The sequence below is a fragment of the Antedon bifida genome, chromosome 7 (genome assembly GCF_963402885.1).
Source record: "Antedon bifida chromosome 7, ecAntBifi1.1, whole genome shotgun sequence".
In the NCBI taxonomy this organism is placed as follows: domain Eukaryota; kingdom Metazoa; phylum Echinodermata; class Crinoidea; order Comatulida; family Antedonidae; genus Antedon; species Antedon bifida.
This window is the reverse complement of record NC_136232.1, coordinates 8,386,496-8,411,507: the sequence shown is the minus strand read 5'-3', so window position 1 is coordinate 8,411,507 and position 25,012 is coordinate 8,386,496. Positions and strand designations below refer to the sequence as shown.

Sequence of the window (25,012 nt, the reverse complement as noted above, 5' to 3'; positions counted from 1 at the left end):
AGTAATAACTGTTTACATAGGAGACTATACAGCTACACTAATTCAACTAAATAAATTTAATATAATTTTTTATGTTAAATACCTTATAATTTCCCAGCTCAAATGATGAATGAGTTTCAGGAATTAAAACCAATCGTTTACAGTAATCGAACAAAGCTGGTTTTTGCACTTTGAAACTTGTGATCATGTTATCAAAGAATTCATCTATTTGAACAAGAGGTTACGCCTTTAAAATCAGTATTGCAAAACACAACTGAAGAATTTATTCAAGCACTTTATTGTCACTCATAAATAATCAATAAAAATTTTAACAAGATAGAAACAGCCAGGGGGCAGATTCAAGGGGGGTGGGGGCCAGCCGGCCCGGGTCCCCTCAAAATTAAAAAAAATTGTATGCAAAAGATAGGACATCAAATTAAGTTCATCCCTTTTTTTAAACTACTTTACGGCCCTGGGCCCCCTATTTCAAAATCCTGGATCCTTCATATGAAGCATGGTATAGCATCATAAGGCATCATATCATACCTGTAGGTCAATGATTTTTTCCAGCATTTTTTTCAGCATGGCCCAAATGAGAAATCAGGGATGCACAACACTAACTATAGAAGAAGCACAATAGAAGCACCATAGTTTTTACAGATTGTATTATGTACATTGGTGTTGTTAATGATTTTCAAACGTTTAGGGTTATATTGTAATTGGACACTTGCCATAGGAAACACTAGACCATAATAATAATAATAATAATAATAATAATAATAATAATAATAATAACTGGTACTTGATATAGCGCATTATGCTGAAAGCCTCAATGCGCTTTACATAGACAGAAAAATTTAAAAAATTAAAAATTCAAAAGGTGGGTTTTGAGTTGCCTGACGGATTTCAATAGGCATCAATTTTATTTTTATTTCCCCTTTTCAAACAAAAGTCTTTAAATAAACAACATAACTAACATAGAGGACCCACCACCCTCCCTTTGTTAAATTGTCCATCACTACTACATAGTTGTATAGTTGACTTGCTATGATGATGTGTGAATATTGCTGTCGGTATTCTCAGAGTTGAATGTACTGTACAACTGTACTCTACATATTTGTGAGCTCTCGATTTGTATGACCAAACTATGTAAAGTTAAATCATTGCGCCTATGCAGAGATATTGGGACGCGTGTCCTTGCCACCTAGACACAGGTTGATGGTTTCTAGGTCCAAGCAATGACCAATGACACATCGATTGAACTGACCTAGGTTGGTAGTGGGTCATCGCTCATCGAAAGCTCCCTCACTATCTCTGTGGAAAGGGTATAGAAAGTATAGCGTTAAGGACGTTCATGTTTTATACTGCCATATCATGACTCGACTAAATGCGATCAAACATTTAAATAGACAGCAATGATCAAATCCTTCAAATAATTATACATTTTAATTCAAGGAGAAAACTAGACTGAAATTGCCAAGATTTTTATTAATATTATTTAGTAACAGTTTGTATGTTCAATTAATTAAGGTACAAAGTACTTCTGTATAGACACCACTACCATATTAATGCTTACTTGATAGAATGAGAATAATGTTCATCGCATAACATGTACAGTATATGAATATGGTATATTATGATATAAAGCTAAGAAAACATAATAATGCTTAGACTACAAACTATAGTATAACATCAACTCAAAATACTCAAATTAATTAAGGTATACATTTGATTTCAGGGAGAAAACTAAGTCTGGAATCACTTTATTAAGGTACAATCTACTTCCATACCATAGACATCTATGCTTACTTGATAAAATAAGAATAATGTTGTATTTAAAGATGTATTGTCCCTTTGTCAAATTCCCCCTCAAAAAAAAAAAAAAGATTTCGAAAAAAGTGGGTAATTTTGAAGTATCATAATAGTTACGGTATTAATTTTCACCAAAAATGAGTCGAAAAAAAGTGGGTCATTTTGAAGTATCATAATAGTTATTAATTTTCACCAAAAATGAGTCGAAAAAAAGTGTGTCATTTTGAAGTATCATAATAGTTATTAATTTTCACCAAAAGTGAGTCGAAAAAAAAAATCATTTAACTGAAATACAAACGTTTTTTGGTCAAAAAATAATTTTGACTTCCAAAGTTTTCTATCAAAACATATCTCATAATACAGCGCGCTTATTTGGCTACTCTGTATGCATAATCATAAAACTTCCTCGTGATCTGTGTGAAAACACCTTCTCATCCGTGACGAGTTGTAAACAATCCTAATTAACATCATGCATAATGTATACTCATGGTTTAATAAATATTTCTTTACTTTCGCTCGGGAGGATTATCCAGACGAAATGTAATCAAATTAATTTAGCTGTTAATTACGTAAAATTGTTGTTTTTGGCTCAAATTTTCGACTTTAATATTACTTTTATATGGCCAATTTAAATTTAGAATATTTTGACCTTCATTTTTTGTGTTTCAAGGGACAATACATCTTTAAGCTTTGTGTAATTAAGACAATAAATTAATAAATAAACTAATTAATAATTTTGATTTAATTTAATTGATCTTTCATTTAACTTTGTTTGTTTAATGTAGTGATATATTTTATACATCAATAATTGAATATTTTGATTGTATTGTCACCCCAATTTGCTACAGCAATCATACATGGGTCATCTTTAATGATTTAAAACTAGGAAAACAAACACTGCCTCTGCCTACAAGTGTAACATATATATACAATAATTCAAATTAGGCTTATTCTAAAAATACTATTTAAATACCGGTGCAAATGAGTATAAATAAACGCACCATGTAATATAGCTTCACACTGATAATGGGAAGTGCTTCCTAAAACATGTGCATGTACTTGTTTATAACCGTCCTTCAAATAAAAGATGAGATTAAAACTGCTCAAACTATTTGTATACACAATGTCTTGTCCCTTCAAACACCTACATAACAATGTGACTGTGTGATGATTTCTTCATGTCTGTGTTTACTTTTACAGTTTTTCTACATCAATGTTAAAACATTTATTTTTCAATGAGGACATAATCATAACATTAGTTCAAATGATATTAATGTTTGAAAATACAAGCATCAACCATCGTAAGTTTCACCTCATAAAATTATAAAATAATAAATTTATAATAACAATTTGTTATTGGGTTTTATTTGAAAGAAATCTTTTTCATTTATTTGAAGATTGTTTTTAAATGTTAAATTAAGACAATAAATTAATAAATAAACTAATGGATAATTTGGACTTAATGTACTTGATCTTTCATTTAACTTTGTTTCTTTAATGTAATGATATATTTTATACATTAATAATTAAATATTTGGATTGTGTTGTCACCCTCATTTGCTACAGCAACCATACATGGGTTATATGAAATGATACATAACTGAAGTGGTACACTAATTCCATCTTCTTGTTCATCAATTCTTTTGATGAATTGACCATCACTGCTGAATAGTTGTAGTTTGTCAATACTTGCTATGATGATGTTGTCATCCTCATCAACTACAACTCCACTTGGCCACATCACCTTACCATCTTCATATCCATCATTGATAAATACTTTCAGTGACTGGTCCTTGTAATCATATAATAATACTTGATCATTTCCTTCATCTGCTACAAGTACTTTACCAGTTTTTGTAAGTGTAACATCAACGTATTCATGTTCTTCATTTTTTGTTCCTATCTTTCTCAGTTTCTTACCACTATCAATGTCAAACATGAACACACATCCATTTTCTTCATCTGCTACATATACTTGCCTCATCTATGTGAATACCACGTGGAGTCTTCAATACACCCTTACCAATGGATTTGATCACATGACCATTCATATCACATACTTGAATGCATTTATTACCCAGATCACTGAATGCTATGTTGCCATTCTTCATTCTGTACATTCTGTAAACCATTACACCTTTTGGTAGTGTAATCTGGCTTGTGCATTCTCCTGATTGGTTGTACTTGTGAATTTGATTTGTGAGAAATGAAACCAGCAAGCAATCATCATCACACTTTGTTACTCCCAAAGGATGATCCTCTACTTTGATAGGAAGTGGTTTGAATACAACATTACCAATGTCATTTTCTTTCAATAAATCAATTGGCTGTTTAGTATTAAATGCTGTAGCAATGTTAATTAGTTCATGTTTTCCATCTCCTGCAGCATGTTCCATTTCAGTACATTCTATGCAAATTGGTACTTTACATTTTGTGAAATACTAATTCAACTAAATAAATGTAATAGAATTTTTTACGTTAAATACCTTATAATTTCCCAGCTCAAATGATAGTTTCAGGAACTAAAACCAATCGTTTACAGTAAGCGATTAAAGTTGGTTTTTTTTATGTTATCAAAGCATTTGTCTATTTGAACAAAGTGTTACAGCTTCAAAACACAACTGAAGTATTTATTTAAGCACTTTATTGTCGCTCATAATACAATCACTGATATTTCAACACCATAGAAGTTTTATGGTATACCATCATATAGTATGACATTATATTACATAGCCAATGTAAATACGTGAACATGATTGGTTGAAACTGCATCACATGACTACTGCTGATCATATCATATAGCATTATGTCATGTCAATGATTTTTCCATCATTTTTTCCAGCATGACCGAAATGAGAAATTACAAATACTGAAGTCAAAATAATAATGTTAAAACATATAAACTTGTTTATGTATTTATTTATATAAATCATAGAAATTGCAGGTGAAACATATGAAATAAAAATATTTTGTAATTAAATATTTTAAAAGCTTTGCAAATTATTTAGAGAATACAGTATTTAAAAAATTATTAAATTTACTAAATTAGACTAAATAAACTAAAGTATTGTGTTTAAAATAATTAAAATATTAACTGTATTTAAATATTAAATTGGATTCAAAATAATTAAATTATGATATTATTTCTGTTATGAATACATTGGACTGATAAGATAGAATTTAAGATTGTTTAATCTTTATTAAAATTCATATAAGTGTTGCTTGTTTAACATTAATAATTGAATATTTTAATTGTGTCGCCATCATAATTTCCAATTGCAATCCTTCGTGGGTTATCTGAAATGATACATAACTGACTTGGATTACTAATTCCATCTTTTTGTTCATCAATTCTTTTAATGAATTGCCCATCACTACTGAATAGTTGTAGTTTGTCTTTGCTTGCTATGATGATGTTATCATCCTCATCAACTACAACATCCCATGGCATCATCACCTTACCATCTTCATCTCCTCTATTGATGAGTACTTTCATTGACTTGTCCTTGTCATCATACAATAATACTTGGCTGTGTCTTGCATCTACTACAAGTACTTTACCAGTTTTTGTAAGTGTAACATCAGTGTATTCATGTTCTTCATTTTGTGATCCTATCTTCTTCAACTTCTTACCACTTTTGATGTTAAACAACACACATCCATTTCCTACATCTGCTACATATATAACATTAGTTGCCTCATCTATGTGAATACCACATGGAATCATCAATATACCCTTACCAATGGATTTGATCACATGACCATTCACATCGCATACTTGAATGCATTTATTACCTAGATCACTGTATGCTATGTTGCCATTCTTCATTCTGTACATTTTGCTAACTTCCACACCTCTTGGTAGTGTAATCTTGCTTATACATTCTCCTGATAGTTTGTACTTATGAATTTCATTTGTCCAAAATGAAACCAGCAAGCAATCATCATCACACTTTGCTACCCCCCAAGGCTCACCCTCTACTTTGATAGTAAGTGGGTTGAATACAACATTTCCAATGTCATTTTCTTTCAATAAATCAAATGGTTGTTTGTTTCTGATAAAGTTAATTTGTCTGCTGTCCTTTTGCTTGATTTCTTCAAATGTATTAATTTCATCCATCAGTGTATTTAATACACTCTCACTTGATTTCATAGCAGTTGCTGGTTCACTCATTAGTAACTGATTTAGGAAACTCACACTTGTGTTTAATACAGAGATGATTTTTGTTAAATTTGTAATTTGTACGTCATTACCTTCCTTTTCCGCTATATAATTTGCTTCAACTTTTTTTCTCATTTCTTCTCCTTTTTTCTTGATTACTTGTACCATTTCTTGAACTTGGTTATCAATATCTGTGAGACTTGCATCTTTACTTTCCTCTAGTTCTTTAGCATTCTTTGTGACTACTTTAAGTACATTTTCTGTTTTTCTTATGGATTCATTGGCAGCTTTCTTCAAGTCTTCTGATGTTTCCTTAAACGTATTAAATGCTGTAACAATGTTAATTAGTTCATGTTTTCCATCTCCTGCGGCATGTTCCATTGCAGTGCATTCTATGCATATTGGTACTTTACATTTTGTACAATACATTTCTAATGGTTTAGCATGAGAGGCACAAAGAGAGGCAGTGCCTTTAGCCTCATCTTTCTCTTCATGTTGTTTGATGGTTTCCAGGAGGTTGTTAAGAATTGTATTTGGTGCAAGTTTTTGAAGTCCTCCTACTGGAATAGGATACTCTTTGCGACAAATAGGACATGTTAACTGTCCATTGTTGGTTTGAACCCAATTTTCCAAACACTTCAGACAGAAACTATGAAGGCAGCCAAGTGATTTTGGGTCTTCTAGCCTTCCATTACAGATAGAACATTCTAGTTTATCATTTATATCTCCAAGTAGATTTAAATCCTTGCTAGCCATCCTGCAATAGTAATTTGTAATTATTTTGTTTAATAAAAATAATAATACGAACTGTATATTCTCACCATGTTAGTTTCTATCCGACACAATAAATGTTTTACTTTCGGATTTTGTGTGTAATTTAAATGAATATGGAGCATTAAATAACAATTAATTATTAACTGAATATCCACACCATATTTTAGATTAGATTTCAGAAACAAGACTGGAGAATAAAATAGAATACACATGTACATAGTTCTCCAATTCCAGCCATGCCTAAGTACTGTACGTCTAACTAAGTCCATCTACAGTATCGTGGTTGTTTGTATATGAGACTTGTATGCAAATTAAATCCACAAAAAAAAAGTTATATGTAAATACCTTGTGCTGTATTCAAATGTTAGTTACAAGAATTTAAACTAACTTTCCTAATAATGAAATGCTGTAAAGTTGGTTTTTCTGCGTTGAAATATCATATATGTCCAGAGCAGTATTCTAAACTACTGTAGGTGTAATGATTTCAAAATCTGGGATGCAGAACACTTAACTAAATCAATCCATCACAATAGAAACACACCATAGTTTGTTTGTTAAGTATTTTCAAACTTGAATGTGATTATAATTGTTCACTTTACCATGTCAAGCAATGATCAGTTATGCCTACTCTAAACAAATATTATTATGATACATAATACTTTGCAATTCCTATTACTCTGATTTATTATAATTGTTATATCATTTGTACAGCGATGTATTTTTCTTACAAAGCAGGCTACGTGATTTTGTTTATTATTTTTGTATGTATAATATTGAACACAATTTTAAGTTTTTAACTAAACTTAACTACATATACTGTAGAGAACAGAGGAATTAAAAAAACAGAAGCATAATTTAAATTACTACAGTATATATGTATCATGCTAATTATTTATGTAAATATACACTAACCGTAGGTGCTCAACCTTAATTATTATAAACCTTAGAACAAGGTAAAACGTTAACATTATTAAATTGATGTCTTAAAATTTAAAATGTGGTATATAATATTGGAATACAATAGCTAAAAGTAAGGTCTTGTGAAACAAATTTGTCTGTTCTGTTGTCACATGCGTATGACGCAGTAAATGCAAAAGGGCAATGCGAAGTTGTATATACAGACATGGCTAAAGCCTTTGACAGGGTCTCCCATAAGTTGCTCTTGTTTAAACTTCAACAATTTGGTCTAAATCACGATTTAATTTTATTTTTTACAAGTTATTTATCGGACAGGTTTCAGAGAGTCACTTTTTATGGTAACGCGTCTGAATGGCTTCCAGTTTTATCTGGCGTGCCTCAGGGGTCTATTTTGGGGCCTCTTTTTTTCATTATGTTTATCAACGATTTTTCCTTTGTTCCTCGTCATTCTAATGTTCTTATGTTTGCTGACGATATTAAATTATTTAAGTCTATACAAACTTTAAATGATATGTTGTTGTTACAAGAAGACGTTGACAGACTCATTCACTGGTGCGACACTTGGAATATGTCAGTCAATGCCTCTAAATGCAAATCAATGTCTTTTACTCTTAAGAAAAAACCTATCTATTTTGACTTTTATATTAAGAATATTATACTTGAAAGAGTCTCTGTTCACAAAGACCTTGGTATTTTTTTAGATAGTTCATTAACCTTCTGTAAACATATTGATTTTATAGTCTCTAAATGCAATAGACTTTTGTGTTTTCTTTGGAGACATTGCAGACATATCAACGATAAAAAGGCATTAGTTATTTTATACAAATCTTTAGTTAGGTCGAATCTTGAATTCTGCAGTGTTATTTTTAACTCTATTTCTCTTGCCCAGTCTTCTAGATTACAGAGTGTACAGAACAAGTTTTGTCGATTTTATGTGCGTAAATTTGGTTCTATTAGCAAAGACGTTCTTATTAATTTAGCGGATAGGCGTAAGTTATTTGATTTAATTTTTCTTTTTAAGGCTGTGAACTCAATTTTTCATGGTAATTTTGAAGTGTACTTTCCTATTTCTGTTCCACAATATCATTTGCGTAATCCTGCTTTATTTTCTATATCAAGAGGGAGGGTAAATATTACTAAAAATGGTTTTGTTAATCGTTTGCCTAAGTTATACCACTCACTATGTAAAATTGATGGATCTGTTGATATTTTTTTTGATTCCCTTGCTTGTTTCCGTCACATGGTTTTGTCTAATGTCAGTATTATTTAAATGTTGTCTTGTTATCTGTTGATTTTTGCTTGTATATAATATGTTATATAATATTTTACGAATTTCAACCCTGTTAATGGTGACGTTTGATCACTGTAGGGTGATGATGAAATGAAATAAAATTTAAAAAAATAAAATATTTATTTAACAAAAAATATTAAAATATTGTTTAATGCATTTTTACTTCATCCTTAAAATTAAATCAAACTAAAAAAATTAATATACTAAAAAATTGTTTTAACTAATTGAAGTACTGTACTATTGAAAAACTAAATTCCTGTATTAAATTAAGCATTTAAAATCACTAGATTACATAATTATTCAGATTCAATTTCAATTCAATTCACATTTATTTAGTTATCGGTTATAATTACAATTTCAGTATAAAGAAATTTACAATAAGATCATGTACAGTATGTGTATATATTAGACAAAAAGATCAACACTACAAAATACTAAAGATAATTTAATTGTTTTTTTGTTACTTAATAATTACAATGTAATGTTACTATTTTACAATACACAGTGGAAGTCTTGCTTGTTCAATTTTAATAATTCAATATTTTGACAATCACCCATGGCTTAAAATACTGTTTTTCGATCAGCTATTGCCCTTCCCTACTAAACAGCTCCCAAGCTCCTTGAAATAATATTTCACATGTACTTTTACATATTAATGTATTTTTTTAGACTTTAGCATTGTACATAATCAATGCTTTACGTTACAGTACGTTCAATAGCTCTTAATACATAGTGGGCTTTTCATCATTGATGCTCTAGTTTTTTTAACACTGAAAACATTTTGTATTGAGACACCTTTTTCCTGTTTAACCTAATAATTTAATTTAGAAACTCTAAGGTCTCTGTAAAATTCGAACATAATGCCATTTATTCATGTCAATTTGAAAGTCATCAAAATAGACAATTTCACATATCATTTTCATAATATAAATATAAAAAAAATAATATAAACTTGCATATTTGATTACTGATTTGTTCATAAGTATTTCAAATCAGTATAATGATATTAAGTAATCAAATGAATTGATAAAATTTAGACTTTTGTTTTCAGACAAATTTCAGCACATTAGAAAAATCAACATACAGTGAGAGAGAATGAATTTAATTTATACACCATGTATATAACAAGTTTCTTTCATGAAAACTAATTTATTATGCGTAAAAAAAATAGAACAAAAGTATTTAATATTTTATGTAAGACTTAAGCTCTGTCTACACTATTAAATATTATGTTATGTGATATGTCCATATATGGACATGATGATGCATGTACTACCATATTTGGGCACATCACTACCATATTTGGGCACATCAAACTTTTTTTGTCACACTAGTTTGATAGTGTAGACAGAGCTTTATACTATGGTACACAATATATCACAATTATGTCACTGTTTTGTGCAATTTTGTGTAATATTGACAATAATAACAACTCATACCCTCTCTGGCTAAGGGCTTTGTATGTTTATGAAAATGAACAACATACTGCACAACTACCTACACCTATCTTTAGTGTACAAGACATGCCCCAAAAAATACAACAAAAGAAGAAAATTTAGTTATATTGATTTTATACTTTAATAAAAGTTCAAGGTATTATTATTTTATTCTGTATACAGAGTTTTGTTTGTAAATTTAATAATTGAATAGTTTGATTGTGTTGTCACTGTAATTTGCAACAGCAATCATACATGGGTTATAAGAAATGATGCATAACTGACGTGGATCACTAATTCCATCTTCTTGCTGATCAATTCTTTTGATAAAATGTCCATCACTACTGAATAGTTGTAGTTTGTTTACACTTGCTATAATGATGTTATCATCCTCATCAACTACAATTTCACTTGGCATCATCACCTTACCATCTTTATCTCCTTTATTGATAATTACTTTCAGTGACTTTTCATCATCATTATCAAATAATAATACTTGATGTTTTCCTTCATCTGCTATAAGTACTTTACCAGTTTTTGTAAGTGCAACATCAGAACACTCAAGAGATCCTATATCTGGTGTTTCTATTTTCTTCAACTGCTCACCACTATTAAAGTCAAACATCAACACACATTGCATGACAATATCTGCGACATATATGACATTTGTTGACTCATTTATGTGAATACCATGTGGAAATGTTAATACACCCTTACCAATGGATTTGATCACATGACCATTCATATCACATACTTGAATGCATTTATTACCGACATCACTTAATGCTATGTTGCCATTCTTCATTTTGTACATTCTTCTGACTTTCACACCTTCTGGTAGTGGAATATTGCTTATACATTCTCCTGATTGTTTGTATTTGTAAATTTCATTTGTGCGAAATGAAACCAGCAAGCAATCATCATCACACGTTGCTACTCCTCTAGGTATACCTTCTACTTTGACAGTAAGTTCTGTGATTGTAACATTTCCAATGTCGTTTTCTTTCAATAAATCAATTTGATCTTGGTTTCTGATAAAGTTAATTGTTCCACTGTCCCTTTGTGTGATTTCTTCAGAATTATTAATTTGATCCTTCAGTGTATTTAATACAATGTCACTTGATTTCATAGCAGTTGCTGGCTTACTCTTTAATAACTGATTTAGGAAACTCAAATGTGTATCTAATTCAGAATTGATTGTTTTTAATTTCTTAATTTGTGCATCATTATATTTCTTGCCATTTTGATAAACTACTTCAACTTTTTCCTTTATTTCGTCACCTTTTTTCTGGATTATTTTTACTATTTGTTTAACTGTGTTATCAATTTCTGTGAGACTTGTCTCTTTACTTTCTTATAGTTCGTTAGCATTCTTTGTGACAATTTTTAGTGCATTTTCTATTTTTCTTATGGATTCATTTGCGGCTTTTTTTAATTCGACTGAGCTTTTTTTAAACATTTCAAATGCTGTTATAATGCCAATTGGTTCATGTTTTCCATCTCCTATGGCATGTTCCATTTCAGTGCATTCTATGCAAATTGGTACTTTACATTTTGTGCAATACATCTCTAATGGTTGAGTATGAGAAGGGCACAACAATGTGGTGCTTTTGATCTCATTTTTCTGTTCATGTTGTTTAACAGTTTCCAAAAGGTTGTTAAGAATTGTATTTGGCGGAAGATTTTGAAGCCCTCCTACTGGAATGAGATTCAACTTGCGACAAATAGGACATGTTAGCTGTCCATTGTTGGTTTGAACCCATTTTTCCAAACACTTTAGACAGAAACTATGAAGGCAGCTAAGTGATTTTGGGTCTTCTAGTCTTCCATTACAGACAGAACATTCTAGAACTTTCTCATCTAGATCTCCAAGTAGACTTAATTCGTTGCTAGCCATCCTGCAATAGTAATTTTTATTAACTTATTTAGTTTGCCTTATCCTAAACATTTTGTATTTGACCTAGTAATAATTAGGAAAGAGTGCTTCCCTGGTATAATCCAACTCCACTACAATCTCACCCATATTTAGACTAGATATCAAATAATACTTAATCTGCTATTATAGTATTGCATATGTTAGGTTAATTGGATTACTCAATACTGTAAATCAACATTTTATGTCTGCTCTGAGGTTTCTTAAATATCCAGTTTTGTGTCTACAAACAGATTACACTTTTACTAAAAACAGATAAAATTTGTATTGAGTAATATTACACATAAATACAAAATTTCATACAAAAATATATATCTTGAACTTTTACAGTAGTTTAAATAAAAATTTCTTTTTAACACACGAGTCGAAATATAAAACTTAGTAACAGTTGCTTGATAGTTTCGTTTTTCTGTACATGAACAGCTTTTACAGAAAAATTCCTTGTGCAGAAAAAACGAAACAAGAACAAAAATTAAACCAGACCCAGATGAACATTTACAATCACACCAGAGTGGGGTTTTCCTTTTTGTTTTATTTCTATCATGTGATCATATGCCATGGGTGTATGTTTACTACTCTATGTAACTAGGGATGATTAATCACTATATGATTGGTGTTGTAGGAAAAGTAAGTTTCACTAAGCTATCTTGAATTGTTTGAATAGGAGACTATTAATACAGCTACACTAATTCAACTAAACTAAATAAATTAATATAGTTATTTAATGTTAAATACCTTATAATTTCTCAGAACAAATGATAGTTTTAGGAATTAAAACCAACCGTTTACAGTAATCAATAAAGTTGGTTTTTCCACTTTGAAACTTCCTTATCATGTGATCAAAGCATTCACAAAGCGTTACGATTTCAAAATCAGTGATGCAAAACACTACTAAAGCATGTATGTATACTTTATTGTCAGTCATAGTATAATCAATGACATGTCAACACAATAGAAGCAGCATAGTATATCATATCATGGACCTATTCTAATGTATAGGTCCATGATCATATCATTTATTATAGCATTATGTCATGTCAATGATTTTTTACAGAATTTTTTCTAGCATAGCCGAAATGAAAAATTACAAATACTGAGGTCATCATAATAATGTTAAAACATTTAAACTTGTTTATGTATTTATTTATATAAATCATAGAAATTGCAGGTGTAACATATGAAATAAAAATATTTTGTAATTAAATATTTTAAAAGCTTTGCAAATTATTTAGAGCATACAGTACTTAAAAAAATTATGAAATTTACAAAATTAGACTAAATAAACTAAGTATTGTGTTTATAATAATTACAATATTAACTGTATATACATATTAAATTGGATTCAAAATAATTAAATTATGATGTTAATTCTGTTATGAATAAATTGGACTGATAAGATAGAGTTTAAGATTGTTTAATCTTTATTAAAATTCATATAAGTGTTGCTTGTTTAACATTAATAATTGAATATTTTAATTGTGTCGCCGTCATAATTTCCAATAGCAATCCTTCGTGGGTTATCTGAAATGATACATAACTGACTTGGATTACTAATTCCATCTTTTTGTTCATCAATTCTTTTAATGAATTGCCCATCACTACTGAATAGTTGTAGTTTGTCTTTGCTTGCTATGATGATGTTATCATCCTCATCAACTACAACATCCCATGGCATCATCACCTTACCATCTTCATCTCCTCTATTGATGAGTACTTTCATTGACTTGTCCTTGTCATCATACAATAATACTTGGCTGTGTCCTGCATCTGCTACAAGTATTTTACCACTTTTTGTAAGTGCAACATCAGAGTATCCATAAGTTCCTTTCTTTTGTGAACCTATCGTCTTCAACTTCTTCCCACTGTTAATGTTAAATGTGAACACGCATTCAATTATCCCGTCTGCTACATATATAACATTAGCTGCCTCGTCTATGTGAATACCCCATGGATATTTCAATACACCCTTACCAATGGATTTGATCACATGATCATTCATATCGCATACTTGAATGCATTTATTACCAACATCACTGAATGCTATGTTGCCATTCTTCATTTTGTACATTCTGTTAACTTTCACACCTTCTGGTAAAGTAACATTGCTTACAGACTTCCCTGATTGTTTGTACTTGTAAATTTCATTGGTGCAAAATGAAACCAGCAAGCAATCATCATATTTTATTACTCCATAAAGATTGCGCTCCACTTTGATAGTAAGTGGTTTGAACGTAAGTTTTCCAATATCATTTTCTTTCAACAAATCAATCGGACGTTTGTTTTCGATAAAGTTTATTTGTCTAGTAGTACTGATTTGCTTGATTTCTTCAGATTTATTAATTTCATCCATCAGTGTATTTAATACAATCTCACTTGATTTCATAGCAGTTGCTGGCTCACTTTTTAATAATTTATTCAGGAAACTCACATTTGCATTTAATTTAGAATTTATTGTTCTTAATTTTGTCATCTGTACGTCATTAACTTGCTTTTCCTTCATATGAATTTCTTCAACTTTCCTCTTCATTTCATCTCCTTTTTCTCGATTACTTGTACCATTTCTTGAACTTGGTTATCAATATCTGTGAGACTTGCCTCTTTACTTTCTTCTAGTTCTTCAGCATTCTTTGTGATTACATTGAGTGCATTTACTACCTTTTTTATGGATTCATTGGCAGCTTTCTTTAAGTCTTCTGATGTTTCCTTAAATGTATTAAATGCTGTAACAATGTTAATTAGTTCATGTTTTCCATCTCCTGCGGCATGTTCCATTGCAGTGCATTCTATGCATATTGTTATTTTACATTTTGTGCAATACATCTCTAATGGTTTAGCATGAGAGGGGCACAGTAAGGCAGTGCCTTTAACCTCTTCTTTATTTTCATGTTGTTTTATGGTTTCCAAGAGGTTGTTAAGAAATGTATTTGGTGCAAGTTTTTCAAGCCCTCCTACTGGAATAGGATACTCTTTGCGACAAATAGGGCATGTTAGCTGTCCACTGTTGGTTTGCACCCAATTTTCCAAACACTTCAGACAGAAACTATGAAGGCAGCCAAGTGATTTTGGGTCTTCTAGCCGTTCATTACATATAGCACATTCTAGTACTTTCTCATCTATATCTCCAAGTAAACTTAAATCCTTGCTAGCCATCCTGTAATTTGTAATTTATACAAGAAAAATGTTATAAGTTGGATGGAGAGTACTGTATATACACAGTCTCTTAAATATGTAGTGTACAATATGTATGTTAATTTGCTGGGATTGGGACATGTAGCTACTGTACAGGTATACTGTATAGCCATGGGCCTATCCTTTTATAGGTCCACAAAGTATTATTGTAGCTGTTGATGTAATAGCAAACGTGAGTCATTCAACATGGTAGCCAACATTTGCATTTAGTACTATAACTGATTTTTAAAATGTACAGGGTATACTTGTGACATCAGTGCTTTTTTGGCAGTGTGTGTACATATATCTTTATTAATTATTTAGATAAAGACTTTATTGTACTTTCAAAGTTTATTTTAGATATACAGTATATCCAGCCGAACCAGACCTGTGCCTATCTATGTCTATCTATCTATCTGTTTGTATTGTAAAATATATACAGAATCAATTTTTTATTATTAAAATACAATTACAACAATCTAATCTAAAATACCTTATGCTTGCAGCTGAAATGTTCGTTATAAGAAATAAAGCAAATCTTCTCGAACGATTAAATAAAATTGTTTTTTTCACTTTCAAACTTCCTCATCATATGACCAAAGTAGTCTTCTAACCTAGGTGCGATGATTTCAAAATCAGGGATGCAAAACACTAACTAAAGCAACCATCACAATAGAAGCACCATAGTTTTTACAGATTGTATTATGTACATTGGTATTGACAATGATTTTAAAAAGTTTGATGGGGTTATAATTGGACGCTTACCATATGAAGCAGTAGACCATATTTTTATTTCCCCTTTTCAAACAAAAGTCTTTAAAATAAATAATATAACTGACATATAGAGGGAATTTAATATTTCAATTGTGCTACCAGAGCAATTTACTATAGTAACCATACATGGGTTATGAATAATACATAACTGATGTGGATCACTAATTTTATCTACTGTACTCGCATGCCGACACTCCCGGTTTGGGAGACTCCAGTATTTTAGACTTGTCTCCTGGCCTAAAATATGCGTTCATAATTTTTAAATTTTTTTATGAACAGAAAGGGGATTCCCCTCACATAGCCACCACGCGATACCACTTATGACGTCACACACTGCACTCCTTACATCTCCAAAATAGATAGAGGGCGCTGTTGACCTAAAAAAACACCACCTCCCGTTTTTTTAACTTCAGATGTTGGCATGTATGTGTACTTGTTAATGTTGATCAATTCTTTTGTTAAATTGTTCATCACTACTAAATTGTTGTTGTCGCTTGCTATGATGATGTGAGAATATTGCAGTCGGTACTCTCAGAGTTGAATGTACTGTAAAACACTGTATTCTACACATTTGTGAGCTTTCGATTTGCATGACCAAACTATGTCAAGTTAAATCATTGTGTGTATGCAGAGATATTAGGACGTGTGTCCTTGCCACCTAGACACAGCTAGGTTGATGGTTTTTAGGTCCAAGCAATGACACACTGATTGACCTGATCTAGGTTGGTAGTGCGTGACTGCGTTATCGCTAATCAAAAGCTCCCTCATATCTCAGTCTATGGAAAGGGAATAAAAAGTATAGCGTTAAGGACGTTCATGTTTTATACTGCCATACCATGACTCGACTAAATGCAATCAAACATTTAAATAGACAACAATGATTAAATCCTTCAAAAAATTATACATTTGAATTCAAGGAAAAAACTAGACTGAAATTGCCAAGATTTTTATTAATATTATTTATTATCCATTTATATGGTCACTTAATTAAGGTACAAAGTACTTCTGTATAGACACCACTACCATATTAATGCTTACTTGATGGAATGAGCATTATGTTCATCACATAACATGTATAATGAATATAATATATTATGGTATAAAGCTAGGAAAACCATAATAATGCTTTTGACTACAAACTATAGTATAACATAAACTAAAAATACTCAAATGAATTACAGTATACATTTGATTTCAGGGAGAAAACTAAGTCTGGAATTTGCTTTAAAAATAATTAACATTACTAGGTAGACAGTATTACTATATACTTTATTAAGGTACAATCTACTTCCATTACCATAGACATCTATGCTTACTTGATAAAATAAGAATAATGTTGTAATTAATGATTTAAAACTAGAAAAACAAAAACTGCCTTCTCCTTTAACTTGTGTAACATATATACAATAATTCAAATTAGGCTTATTCTAAAAATACTATTTAAATAACTTTCAAACAAGTACAAATAAACGCACCATGTAATATAGCTTCACACTGATTATGGGAAGTGCTTCCCAAAACATGTATGCATGTATTTGTTGATAACTGTTGTTCAAATAAAAGATGAGATTTAAACTGCTCAAACAAGTTGTATACACAATGTCTTGTCTCTTTAAACACCTACATAAACAGTGTGACTTATTATCTTCTATTTCAGCTGATTTCTTCCTGTCTGTGTTTACTAATATCTTTTGCAGTTTTTCTACAACAATGTTAACATTTACAAAACTCAAAAAAACATTTTTATTGTTTTTATGACACAATTATAGTATATATACAATAGTTCAAATGATATTTAAGAATACAAGTCATTCAACCATCATAAGTTTTGCCTCATATGAAAGTTGAAAAATAATATTGGTTATTTTAGGTTTTATTTTTAATTAATTTTTTCCAATTTATTTGAAGACCGTTTTTAAATGTTAAGCTTTGTGTAATTAGGACAATAAGTTAATAAATAAACTAATTAATAGATAATTTTGAATTAATGTAATTGATCTTTCATTTAACTTTGTTTCTTAATTGTAATGATATATTTTATACATTAATAATTAAATATTTTAATGTCGCCCCAAATTGCTACAGCAACCATACATGGGTTATGAGAAATGATACATAACTGATCTGGTACACTAATTCCATCTTCTTGTTTATCAATTCTTTTGATGAAATGTCCATCAATACTGAATAGTTGTAGTTTGTTGCAGCTTGCTACGATGATGTTGTCATCCTCATCAACTACAACTCCATGTGGGCACCACACCTTACCATCTTTAAATCCTTTATTGATGAATACTTTGATTGTTGACTTTTTTTCATCATACAATAATACTTGATGCTGCTCTCTATCTGCTACAAGTACTTTACCAGTTTTTGTAAGTGCAACATCAGTGAATTTGTGTTTATTTTTTTTATTTTTTGTTCTTATCTTCTTTAACTGCTTACCGCTATTAAAGTCAAACATAAACACACAATAATTGTCCCAATCTGCTACATATATAACATTAGTTGCCTCATCTATGTGAATACCAAATGGATCCATCAATGCACCCTTACCAATGGATTTAATCACATGACCATTCTTATCACATACTTTAATGCATTTATTACAACCATCACTGAATGCTATGTTGCCATTCTTCATTCTGTACATTCTGTAAACTCCCACACCTTTTGGTAGTGTAATCTTGCTTGTACATTCTCCTGCTTGGTTGTACTTGTGAATTTTATTTGTGTGAAATGAAACTAGGAAGCAATCATCATCCTCACATTTTGCTAATCCATGAGGCTTACCCTCTACTTTGATAGGAAGTGGTTTGAATACAACATTTCCAATGTCATTTTCTTTCAATAAATCAGTTGGTTGTTTGTTTCTGATGAAGTTAATTTGTCTGCTGTCCTTTTGCTTGATTTCTTGAGATTTATTAATTTCATCCATTAGTGTATTTAATACACTCTCACTTGATTTCATAGCAGTTGCTGGCTCACTCATTAGTAACTGATTTATGAAACTCACACTTGTGTTTAATTCAGAGATGATTTTTGTTAAATTTGTAATTTGTATGTCATTACCTTCCTTTTCCTCCATATAATTTGCTTCAACTTTTTTTCTCATTTCTTCTCCTTTTTTCTGGATTACTTGTACCATTTCTTGAATTTGGTTATCAATATCCATGAGACTTGCCTCTTTACTTTCTTCTAGTTCTTTAGAATTCTTTGTGACTACTTTAAGTATATTTTCTGTTTTTTTATGGATTCATTGGAAGCTTTCTTTAAGTCTTTTGAGGTTTCCTTAAACGTATTAAATGCTGTTGCGATGTTAATTAGTTCATGTTTTCCATCTCCTGCGGCATGCTCCATTTCAGTGCATTTTATGCATATTGGTACTTTACATTTTGTGCAATACATTTCTAATGGTTTATCATGAGAGGCGCACAGAGAGGCAGTGCCAGTAAACTCATCTTTTACTTCATGTTGTTTGATGGTTTCCAAGAGGTTGTTAAGAAATGTATTTGGTGCAAGTTTTTGAAGCCCTCCTACTGGAATAGGATACTCTTTGCGACATATAGGGCATGTTAGCTTGCCATGATTGGTTTGAACCCAATTCTTCAAACACTTCAGACAGAAACTATGAAGGCAGCTAAGTGATTTTGGGTCTTCTAGTCTTCCATTACAGATAGAACATTCTATTACTTTCTCATCTATATCTCCAAGTAAACTTAAATCCTTGCTAGTCATCCTGCAATAGTAATTTGTAATTATTTTGTTTAATAATAATAATATTATGAACTGTATATTCTCACCATGTTACTTTCTACCCTACACAATAAAAGTTATTACATTAGGATTTTATGTGTAATTTAGATGAATATGGAGCATTAAATAACAATTACTTATTAACTGAATATCCACACCATATTTTAGATTATATTTCAGAAACAAGACTGGAGAATAAAATAGGATACACATGTACCTAGTTCTCCAATTCCAGCTATGCCTAAGTACTGTACGTCTAACTAAGTCCATCTACAGTATCATGGTTGTTTGTATATGAGACTTGTATACAAATTAAATCCATAAAAAAGCATATGTAAATACCTTGTACTGTATTCAAATGTTATAGTTACAAGAATTCAAACTAACTTTCCCAATAATGAAATGTTGTAAAGTTGGTTTTTCTGCGTTGAAAATATATGTCCAGAGCAGTATTCTAAACTACTGTAGGTGTGATGATTTCAAAATCTGGGATGCAGAACACTTAACTAAATCAATCCATCACAATAGAAACACACCATAGTTTGTTTGTTAATGATTTTCAAACTTGAATGTGATTATAATTGTTCACTTTACCATGTTAAATAATTATCAATACATATACATATATCACAGTTTAATACGTGTTAAAACGCCAGTTCTGTAATGATAATATTGTACTAGTATGTGATAGGCATGGGATCGAATCTCTCTAAGTTAAGTTTGAAGACCAAAATAAATACCTTTACCTTCTCTTTAGTTTAATTAGTTTGTTGTATTGTTTGTATAGCAATGTTTGTACATAGTGGGCTACTTCATAGTGGGCTACTTTGTTGGTGCATTTTGTATTTATAATATTAAAGTTTTTGAATAATCTACATTCATCCTATAGTAAACAGACAGGGTAGGAATTTTAAAATTATTACAGTATAACTATAAATATATCATATTAGTTATTGAGTAAATAAAACATTTGAACCAAAAATAAAGACACTAAAGGTAGGTAGATGTATACACCCTTAAAGACTATGGAGAGGTTTATGGACAGAAACAATTGTACACAAGGCTAGGCCTAGAGGCCTTTGCAAAAGCTTCCTGGTAATATAAAAAATGGAACTATGTTTCCATTATGTGTTTGATCTAAACAAAAAATGGCCCAGTAATATTAAGTCACACTGTTATGTAGGCATTTGAAGGACAAGACATTTGAACAATTATACTGTACTGTTGCAAGGCATGGTAGGTATATTAAAATCATTGTCATCGTTGCTGATTCTAGTAAGTAGATGCAAGGAATCCCAGCACCTGATACTAAAGTGTAGTGTTTTATTTCGTGCCTAGCTTACCTGGATAAACTGACAATAGCCTTTCTTCTCGAAGGGCAAGATATAACTCAAATTTGTAAGATTATTTTTCATTGTTTATATTGCACATGAAGATACACTGAAGAAAACAAGTATGGCGGTAAGTGAATTGTTTGCGTTAGTAGCTTTAGTTTTTTTTAACCTTAGAACTTTGTTTTTGGAAACAGCAGAATGAGAAACATATTATTTTATTCAGAATTTAGTTTATACTTAACTTTTTTTATTTACCTTGAGTTTTCGCTTTAAGAGGTGATGGAATTCTATTTTGTTGAATGGTAAATTTGGAGGTAGCTTCTGCAGAAGTGTTGCCCATATAAGCCTGCGCGAAACCTTATTCAGGTGGTGGGCTTATATTCAAGTCTGTATGATGATAGTAAGTACTGTACACGCAAGCAACATTTTTTTTTTTGGTTTTCATGTTTTTTGCAATGAGTAAACACTTAAAGTAATCCTCAATAATGTAATAATTTTTCTAAATTATTTGTGATAATTCCTTTTTATGTTTTGAAAATAAAGTCGATAACATAGTTCAGTTTTATTGGTTTATGAATGTAGCCTTTTTATTAACTTGGGTCAGCATTATAATCAGAACGTTTTAAACTCAATATTATTTATGGTTCATTTTTATTTTAGTTTCTAATGTATTCTAAGAATACCATTGTGATTAAAAGATTTAAAATTAATAACTTAAATAACATTGTGATTTCTGTGAAACTCATGGCTGGCTTGTAACGTTACAATCCTCACTATAATTAAAATAGGAGATGACCCTGATATCACTACAAAATTATGTATTAACATTGATAAGGTTTAATATCTAAATGTCTGTGTACATAATCCAGAAAATAATTTGTCCTGGTTTCTCCAGTAAAAAATGACAAACGTTGATGGCTGATATTACAACATTATTCCTAACATAAAGTGTTTTTTAAACAAACTTGAATTTTTGACACGTTTAACGCGTCTTCATTAGTATAATAAAACTACACCTGCTTACGGACTTGAAATCAACAAACAAATGCACATGGTGGTGATAGTCTAAATTAGATGATGTGTGCATTTATTGGTTTAAATTTTCATATTTTATAATAAATGTTATGATTTTGAGCAGGTGCTTTAGGAGGACTATTTGCCCAAATTCAATCTGGAGAAGATCTTGTTTGTGACCGTGCCATCAAATTCTTGAGCACAAAAGTTAAATCATTGGGACCAGATATAATAACAAAAGATGTTGAAGAACAGATCATTGAAAAATTAAAAGAAGTAAGTTCCTGTTTTAACTCCTAGTTAATGTAGTTACCCAAATGTTAATGTTTTTCTGTCTTTACTAATTGTTTTTTTTTTTATAGATTTTACATGATGGTGATAAGCTGTAGCCTTTATGAAGCTGTTATCAAGTTTATCAACTATGCAGACTCTTCTTGGTCGTCAACAGCTGGTGAACATTGCCATTGAACAGGCAGATCTTCAAGCAGATTTTGTGGTAAACGATTTTATTTTTTACCTATTATCATCCAAAATGATGTTTAGCCTTCTTTAGTCACTATTTGATTTTTGTAACAACAATGTATCTAAACAAATGTTAGCTTTATAAAATATCTTAAATTTTTATTAAGAGGTGATTTACAAGTTTTATATCATCCAACTTTATGCAACAGGACGGTAGACGAAGGAGACAGTAATTAACAGAGCGTGACGGTTATTTGGAGACATAGTCAACAGACCTTGTTAGACGCTGACTTGTTAGACGTGTTTGAAAAGATTCTGTGTTGGGTTAGCGAAGTTCAAAGGATGAACTAAAAACACATAATTAAACCATAAAAAAGGCGTACGAGGATGCTTATTTTTTTAATGACTCTAAAAGAATCAAAGTGAATTCACAGTCTAGACATACTATATAATATGCATAAAATATGATGTTTTAGTTAATTTTGAACTAAAATTGAAAAACTTAAGCCTACCATGTGCATTTGCTTCGTACTGATCGACTATTTTTTTAACAAACTTTGCTCCGTCTATCAGACTGAACGTTTAATCGACCAAAATACCATCGCGTACGTGATTGAATTCAGTGAATTGAAAGGTGCCGGTATATAATATATATTATCAGACTCTGATAAACAATTAAACAGGCAACAAGTTTAAACAGATCATTCAATAAAATATATACAAAGTAGTATTATACCCTTATCACATCTGCGTAAATTGTTACAAGTTGTAGTTACAATTTGCTTTAAAACAAATCATTCCAATTTATTTGAAGAGCATTTTTAAATGTTAAGTATTGTGTAATTAAGACTATAAATTAATAAATAAACTAATTAATAATTTTGATTTAATGTAATTGATCTTTCATTAGGTTATATGCATTAACATGCATATAACCTCTTGATTCTGTCACAATCTTTATTTGTTTATTCTTTCCTTAGCACTATTTGTCCGTCAATTATCTTGATATCAGTTTCATCTAGCTAAGTCAATTTTTCAGAGTATATTCCTTATGGCCAGGAATCGATGTGGTTATGTTTTCACGATGCGCAATAAAAAATTACGCGGTCTACGCGCGATTTAACGAAATCATATCTTCACAAGCATGAATCACAATTAAACAAAATTTGGTACTCATAAATTTCAGGTCATATTTCATCATATGGCAATACAATTACGTGCGTAGCGCATATAACGCTTGCGTATGCGCGCTTAAAATGTTCAAAATTGTCAAAATTTATTTTCGATGAAATTAGAGTACGTTTCAGGCAATTTTAAGCGTTTAAAAAATTGCCATGAGTGCGCAGATTTTTGCACGCGAACTGCGCGTTAAACGTTAATGCGCACTCTTTTTGCCCGATTTCTGTTTTACAATCTTTCTTTAATAATATCATCATATTTGATTCACGTTTCAACTGGAAATTGCGTTATACGAGCACGTCAAAAGTGACAGGCTCCGCACGTATAAGTTAACAAAATGGTGAAAATATGCTACATTTTAAAATTAATATATATCGTCAGAATGCAGGGGAACACCTATTTTTTATTTCAATTTCTTGAAGTGTATGTATCATATGTATGATTTATTATCAAATTAAAAGAACAAAAGTTGATTAAGTCATCATTAATTGCATATTAAATTTTAAAAAAAATAATTTCGACAATCAAACAAATTATGACATTTTCTTAGGCCAAACTAACAAACTTAACATTAACTTTCTTCCTTCAAAAGTTCATATATTAAAGTTAAAAGTATATAGTTTGACAGTGCATCATTTTTTTACATTTTTAAAGATGTCATCATAGTAAAAAATTATAATTCATTGCGGTATGTAATAATCTATTTGCACCAAAGTGGTTACTGCATAGTAAATACACGGAGGAATTTTTCTTCAACTTTTAGTCAGTTGTGTATGGCTCGGTGGTCTGTGCTCGTGTCTATGGCATTCAAGGTACCGAGATCGAGTCTCACCTTGGGAAACGAAATAAGATTTTTTTTTTATTATCCGTATTGTTTGTTCAAATTTATTTCTTAGTGTATAGATTATACACATGATTTATAATGAAATCTAGATAAAAAGTTAAACTTATGTCTTTATTATTATGTAACAACAAATGTGGTTTATGACATTATACGCAGAGGGATCTTTGATCGTATTG

General features: G+C 30.5%; 4 protein-coding genes across 4 annotated transcripts in view; 1 reads left to right on the top strand and 3 right to left on the bottom strand.

Moving 5' to 3' along the window:
* LOC144848882 (apoptosis inhibitor 5-like) overlaps positions 1–25,012 on the top strand; it is a 101,476-nt gene that overhangs the window by 57,956 nt on the left and 18,508 nt on the right. The window lies entirely within an intron of this gene.
* On the bottom strand, positions 3,232–3,803 carry LOC144849058 (uncharacterized). Its single transcript, XM_078706028.1, has one exon. It carries the CDS (start codon positions 3,773–3,775, stop codon positions 3,311–3,313), a length of 465 nt encoding a protein of 154 aa, XP_078562154.1. The 5' UTR covers positions 3,776–3,803; the 3' UTR covers positions 3,232–3,310.
* LOC144849059 (uncharacterized) lies at positions 3,750–4,239 on the bottom strand. The gene has a single exon (XM_078706029.1). The coding sequence runs from the start codon at positions 4,185–4,187 to the stop codon at positions 3,750–3,752; it is 438 nt and encodes a 145-aa protein (XP_078562155.1). The 5' UTR covers positions 4,188–4,239.
* On the bottom strand, positions 11,727–13,120 carry LOC144849056 (tripartite motif-containing protein 2-like). The gene is made up of 2 exons (XM_078706026.1): positions 13,041–13,120; positions 11,727–12,270 (listed from the first exon to the last, which is right to left on the bottom strand). The coding sequence occupies exon 2, from the start codon at positions 12,267–12,269 to the stop codon at positions 11,727–11,729; it is 543 nt and encodes a 180-aa protein (XP_078562152.1). The 5' UTR covers position 12,270; positions 13,041–13,120.

Excerpts from the sequence above, each read along its gene's own strand:
- LOC144849058 (XM_078706028.1), bottom strand. The coding sequence starts at position 3,775 with ATGAGGCAAGTATATGTAGCAGATGAAGAAAATGGATGTGTGTTCATG.
- LOC144849059 (XM_078706029.1), bottom strand. The coding sequence starts at position 4,187 with ATGGAACATGCTGCAGGAGATGGAAAACATGAACTAATTAACATTGCT.
- LOC144849056 (XM_078706026.1), bottom strand. The coding sequence starts at position 12,269 with ATGGCTAGCAACGAATTAAGTCTACTTGGAGATCTAGATGAGAAAGTT.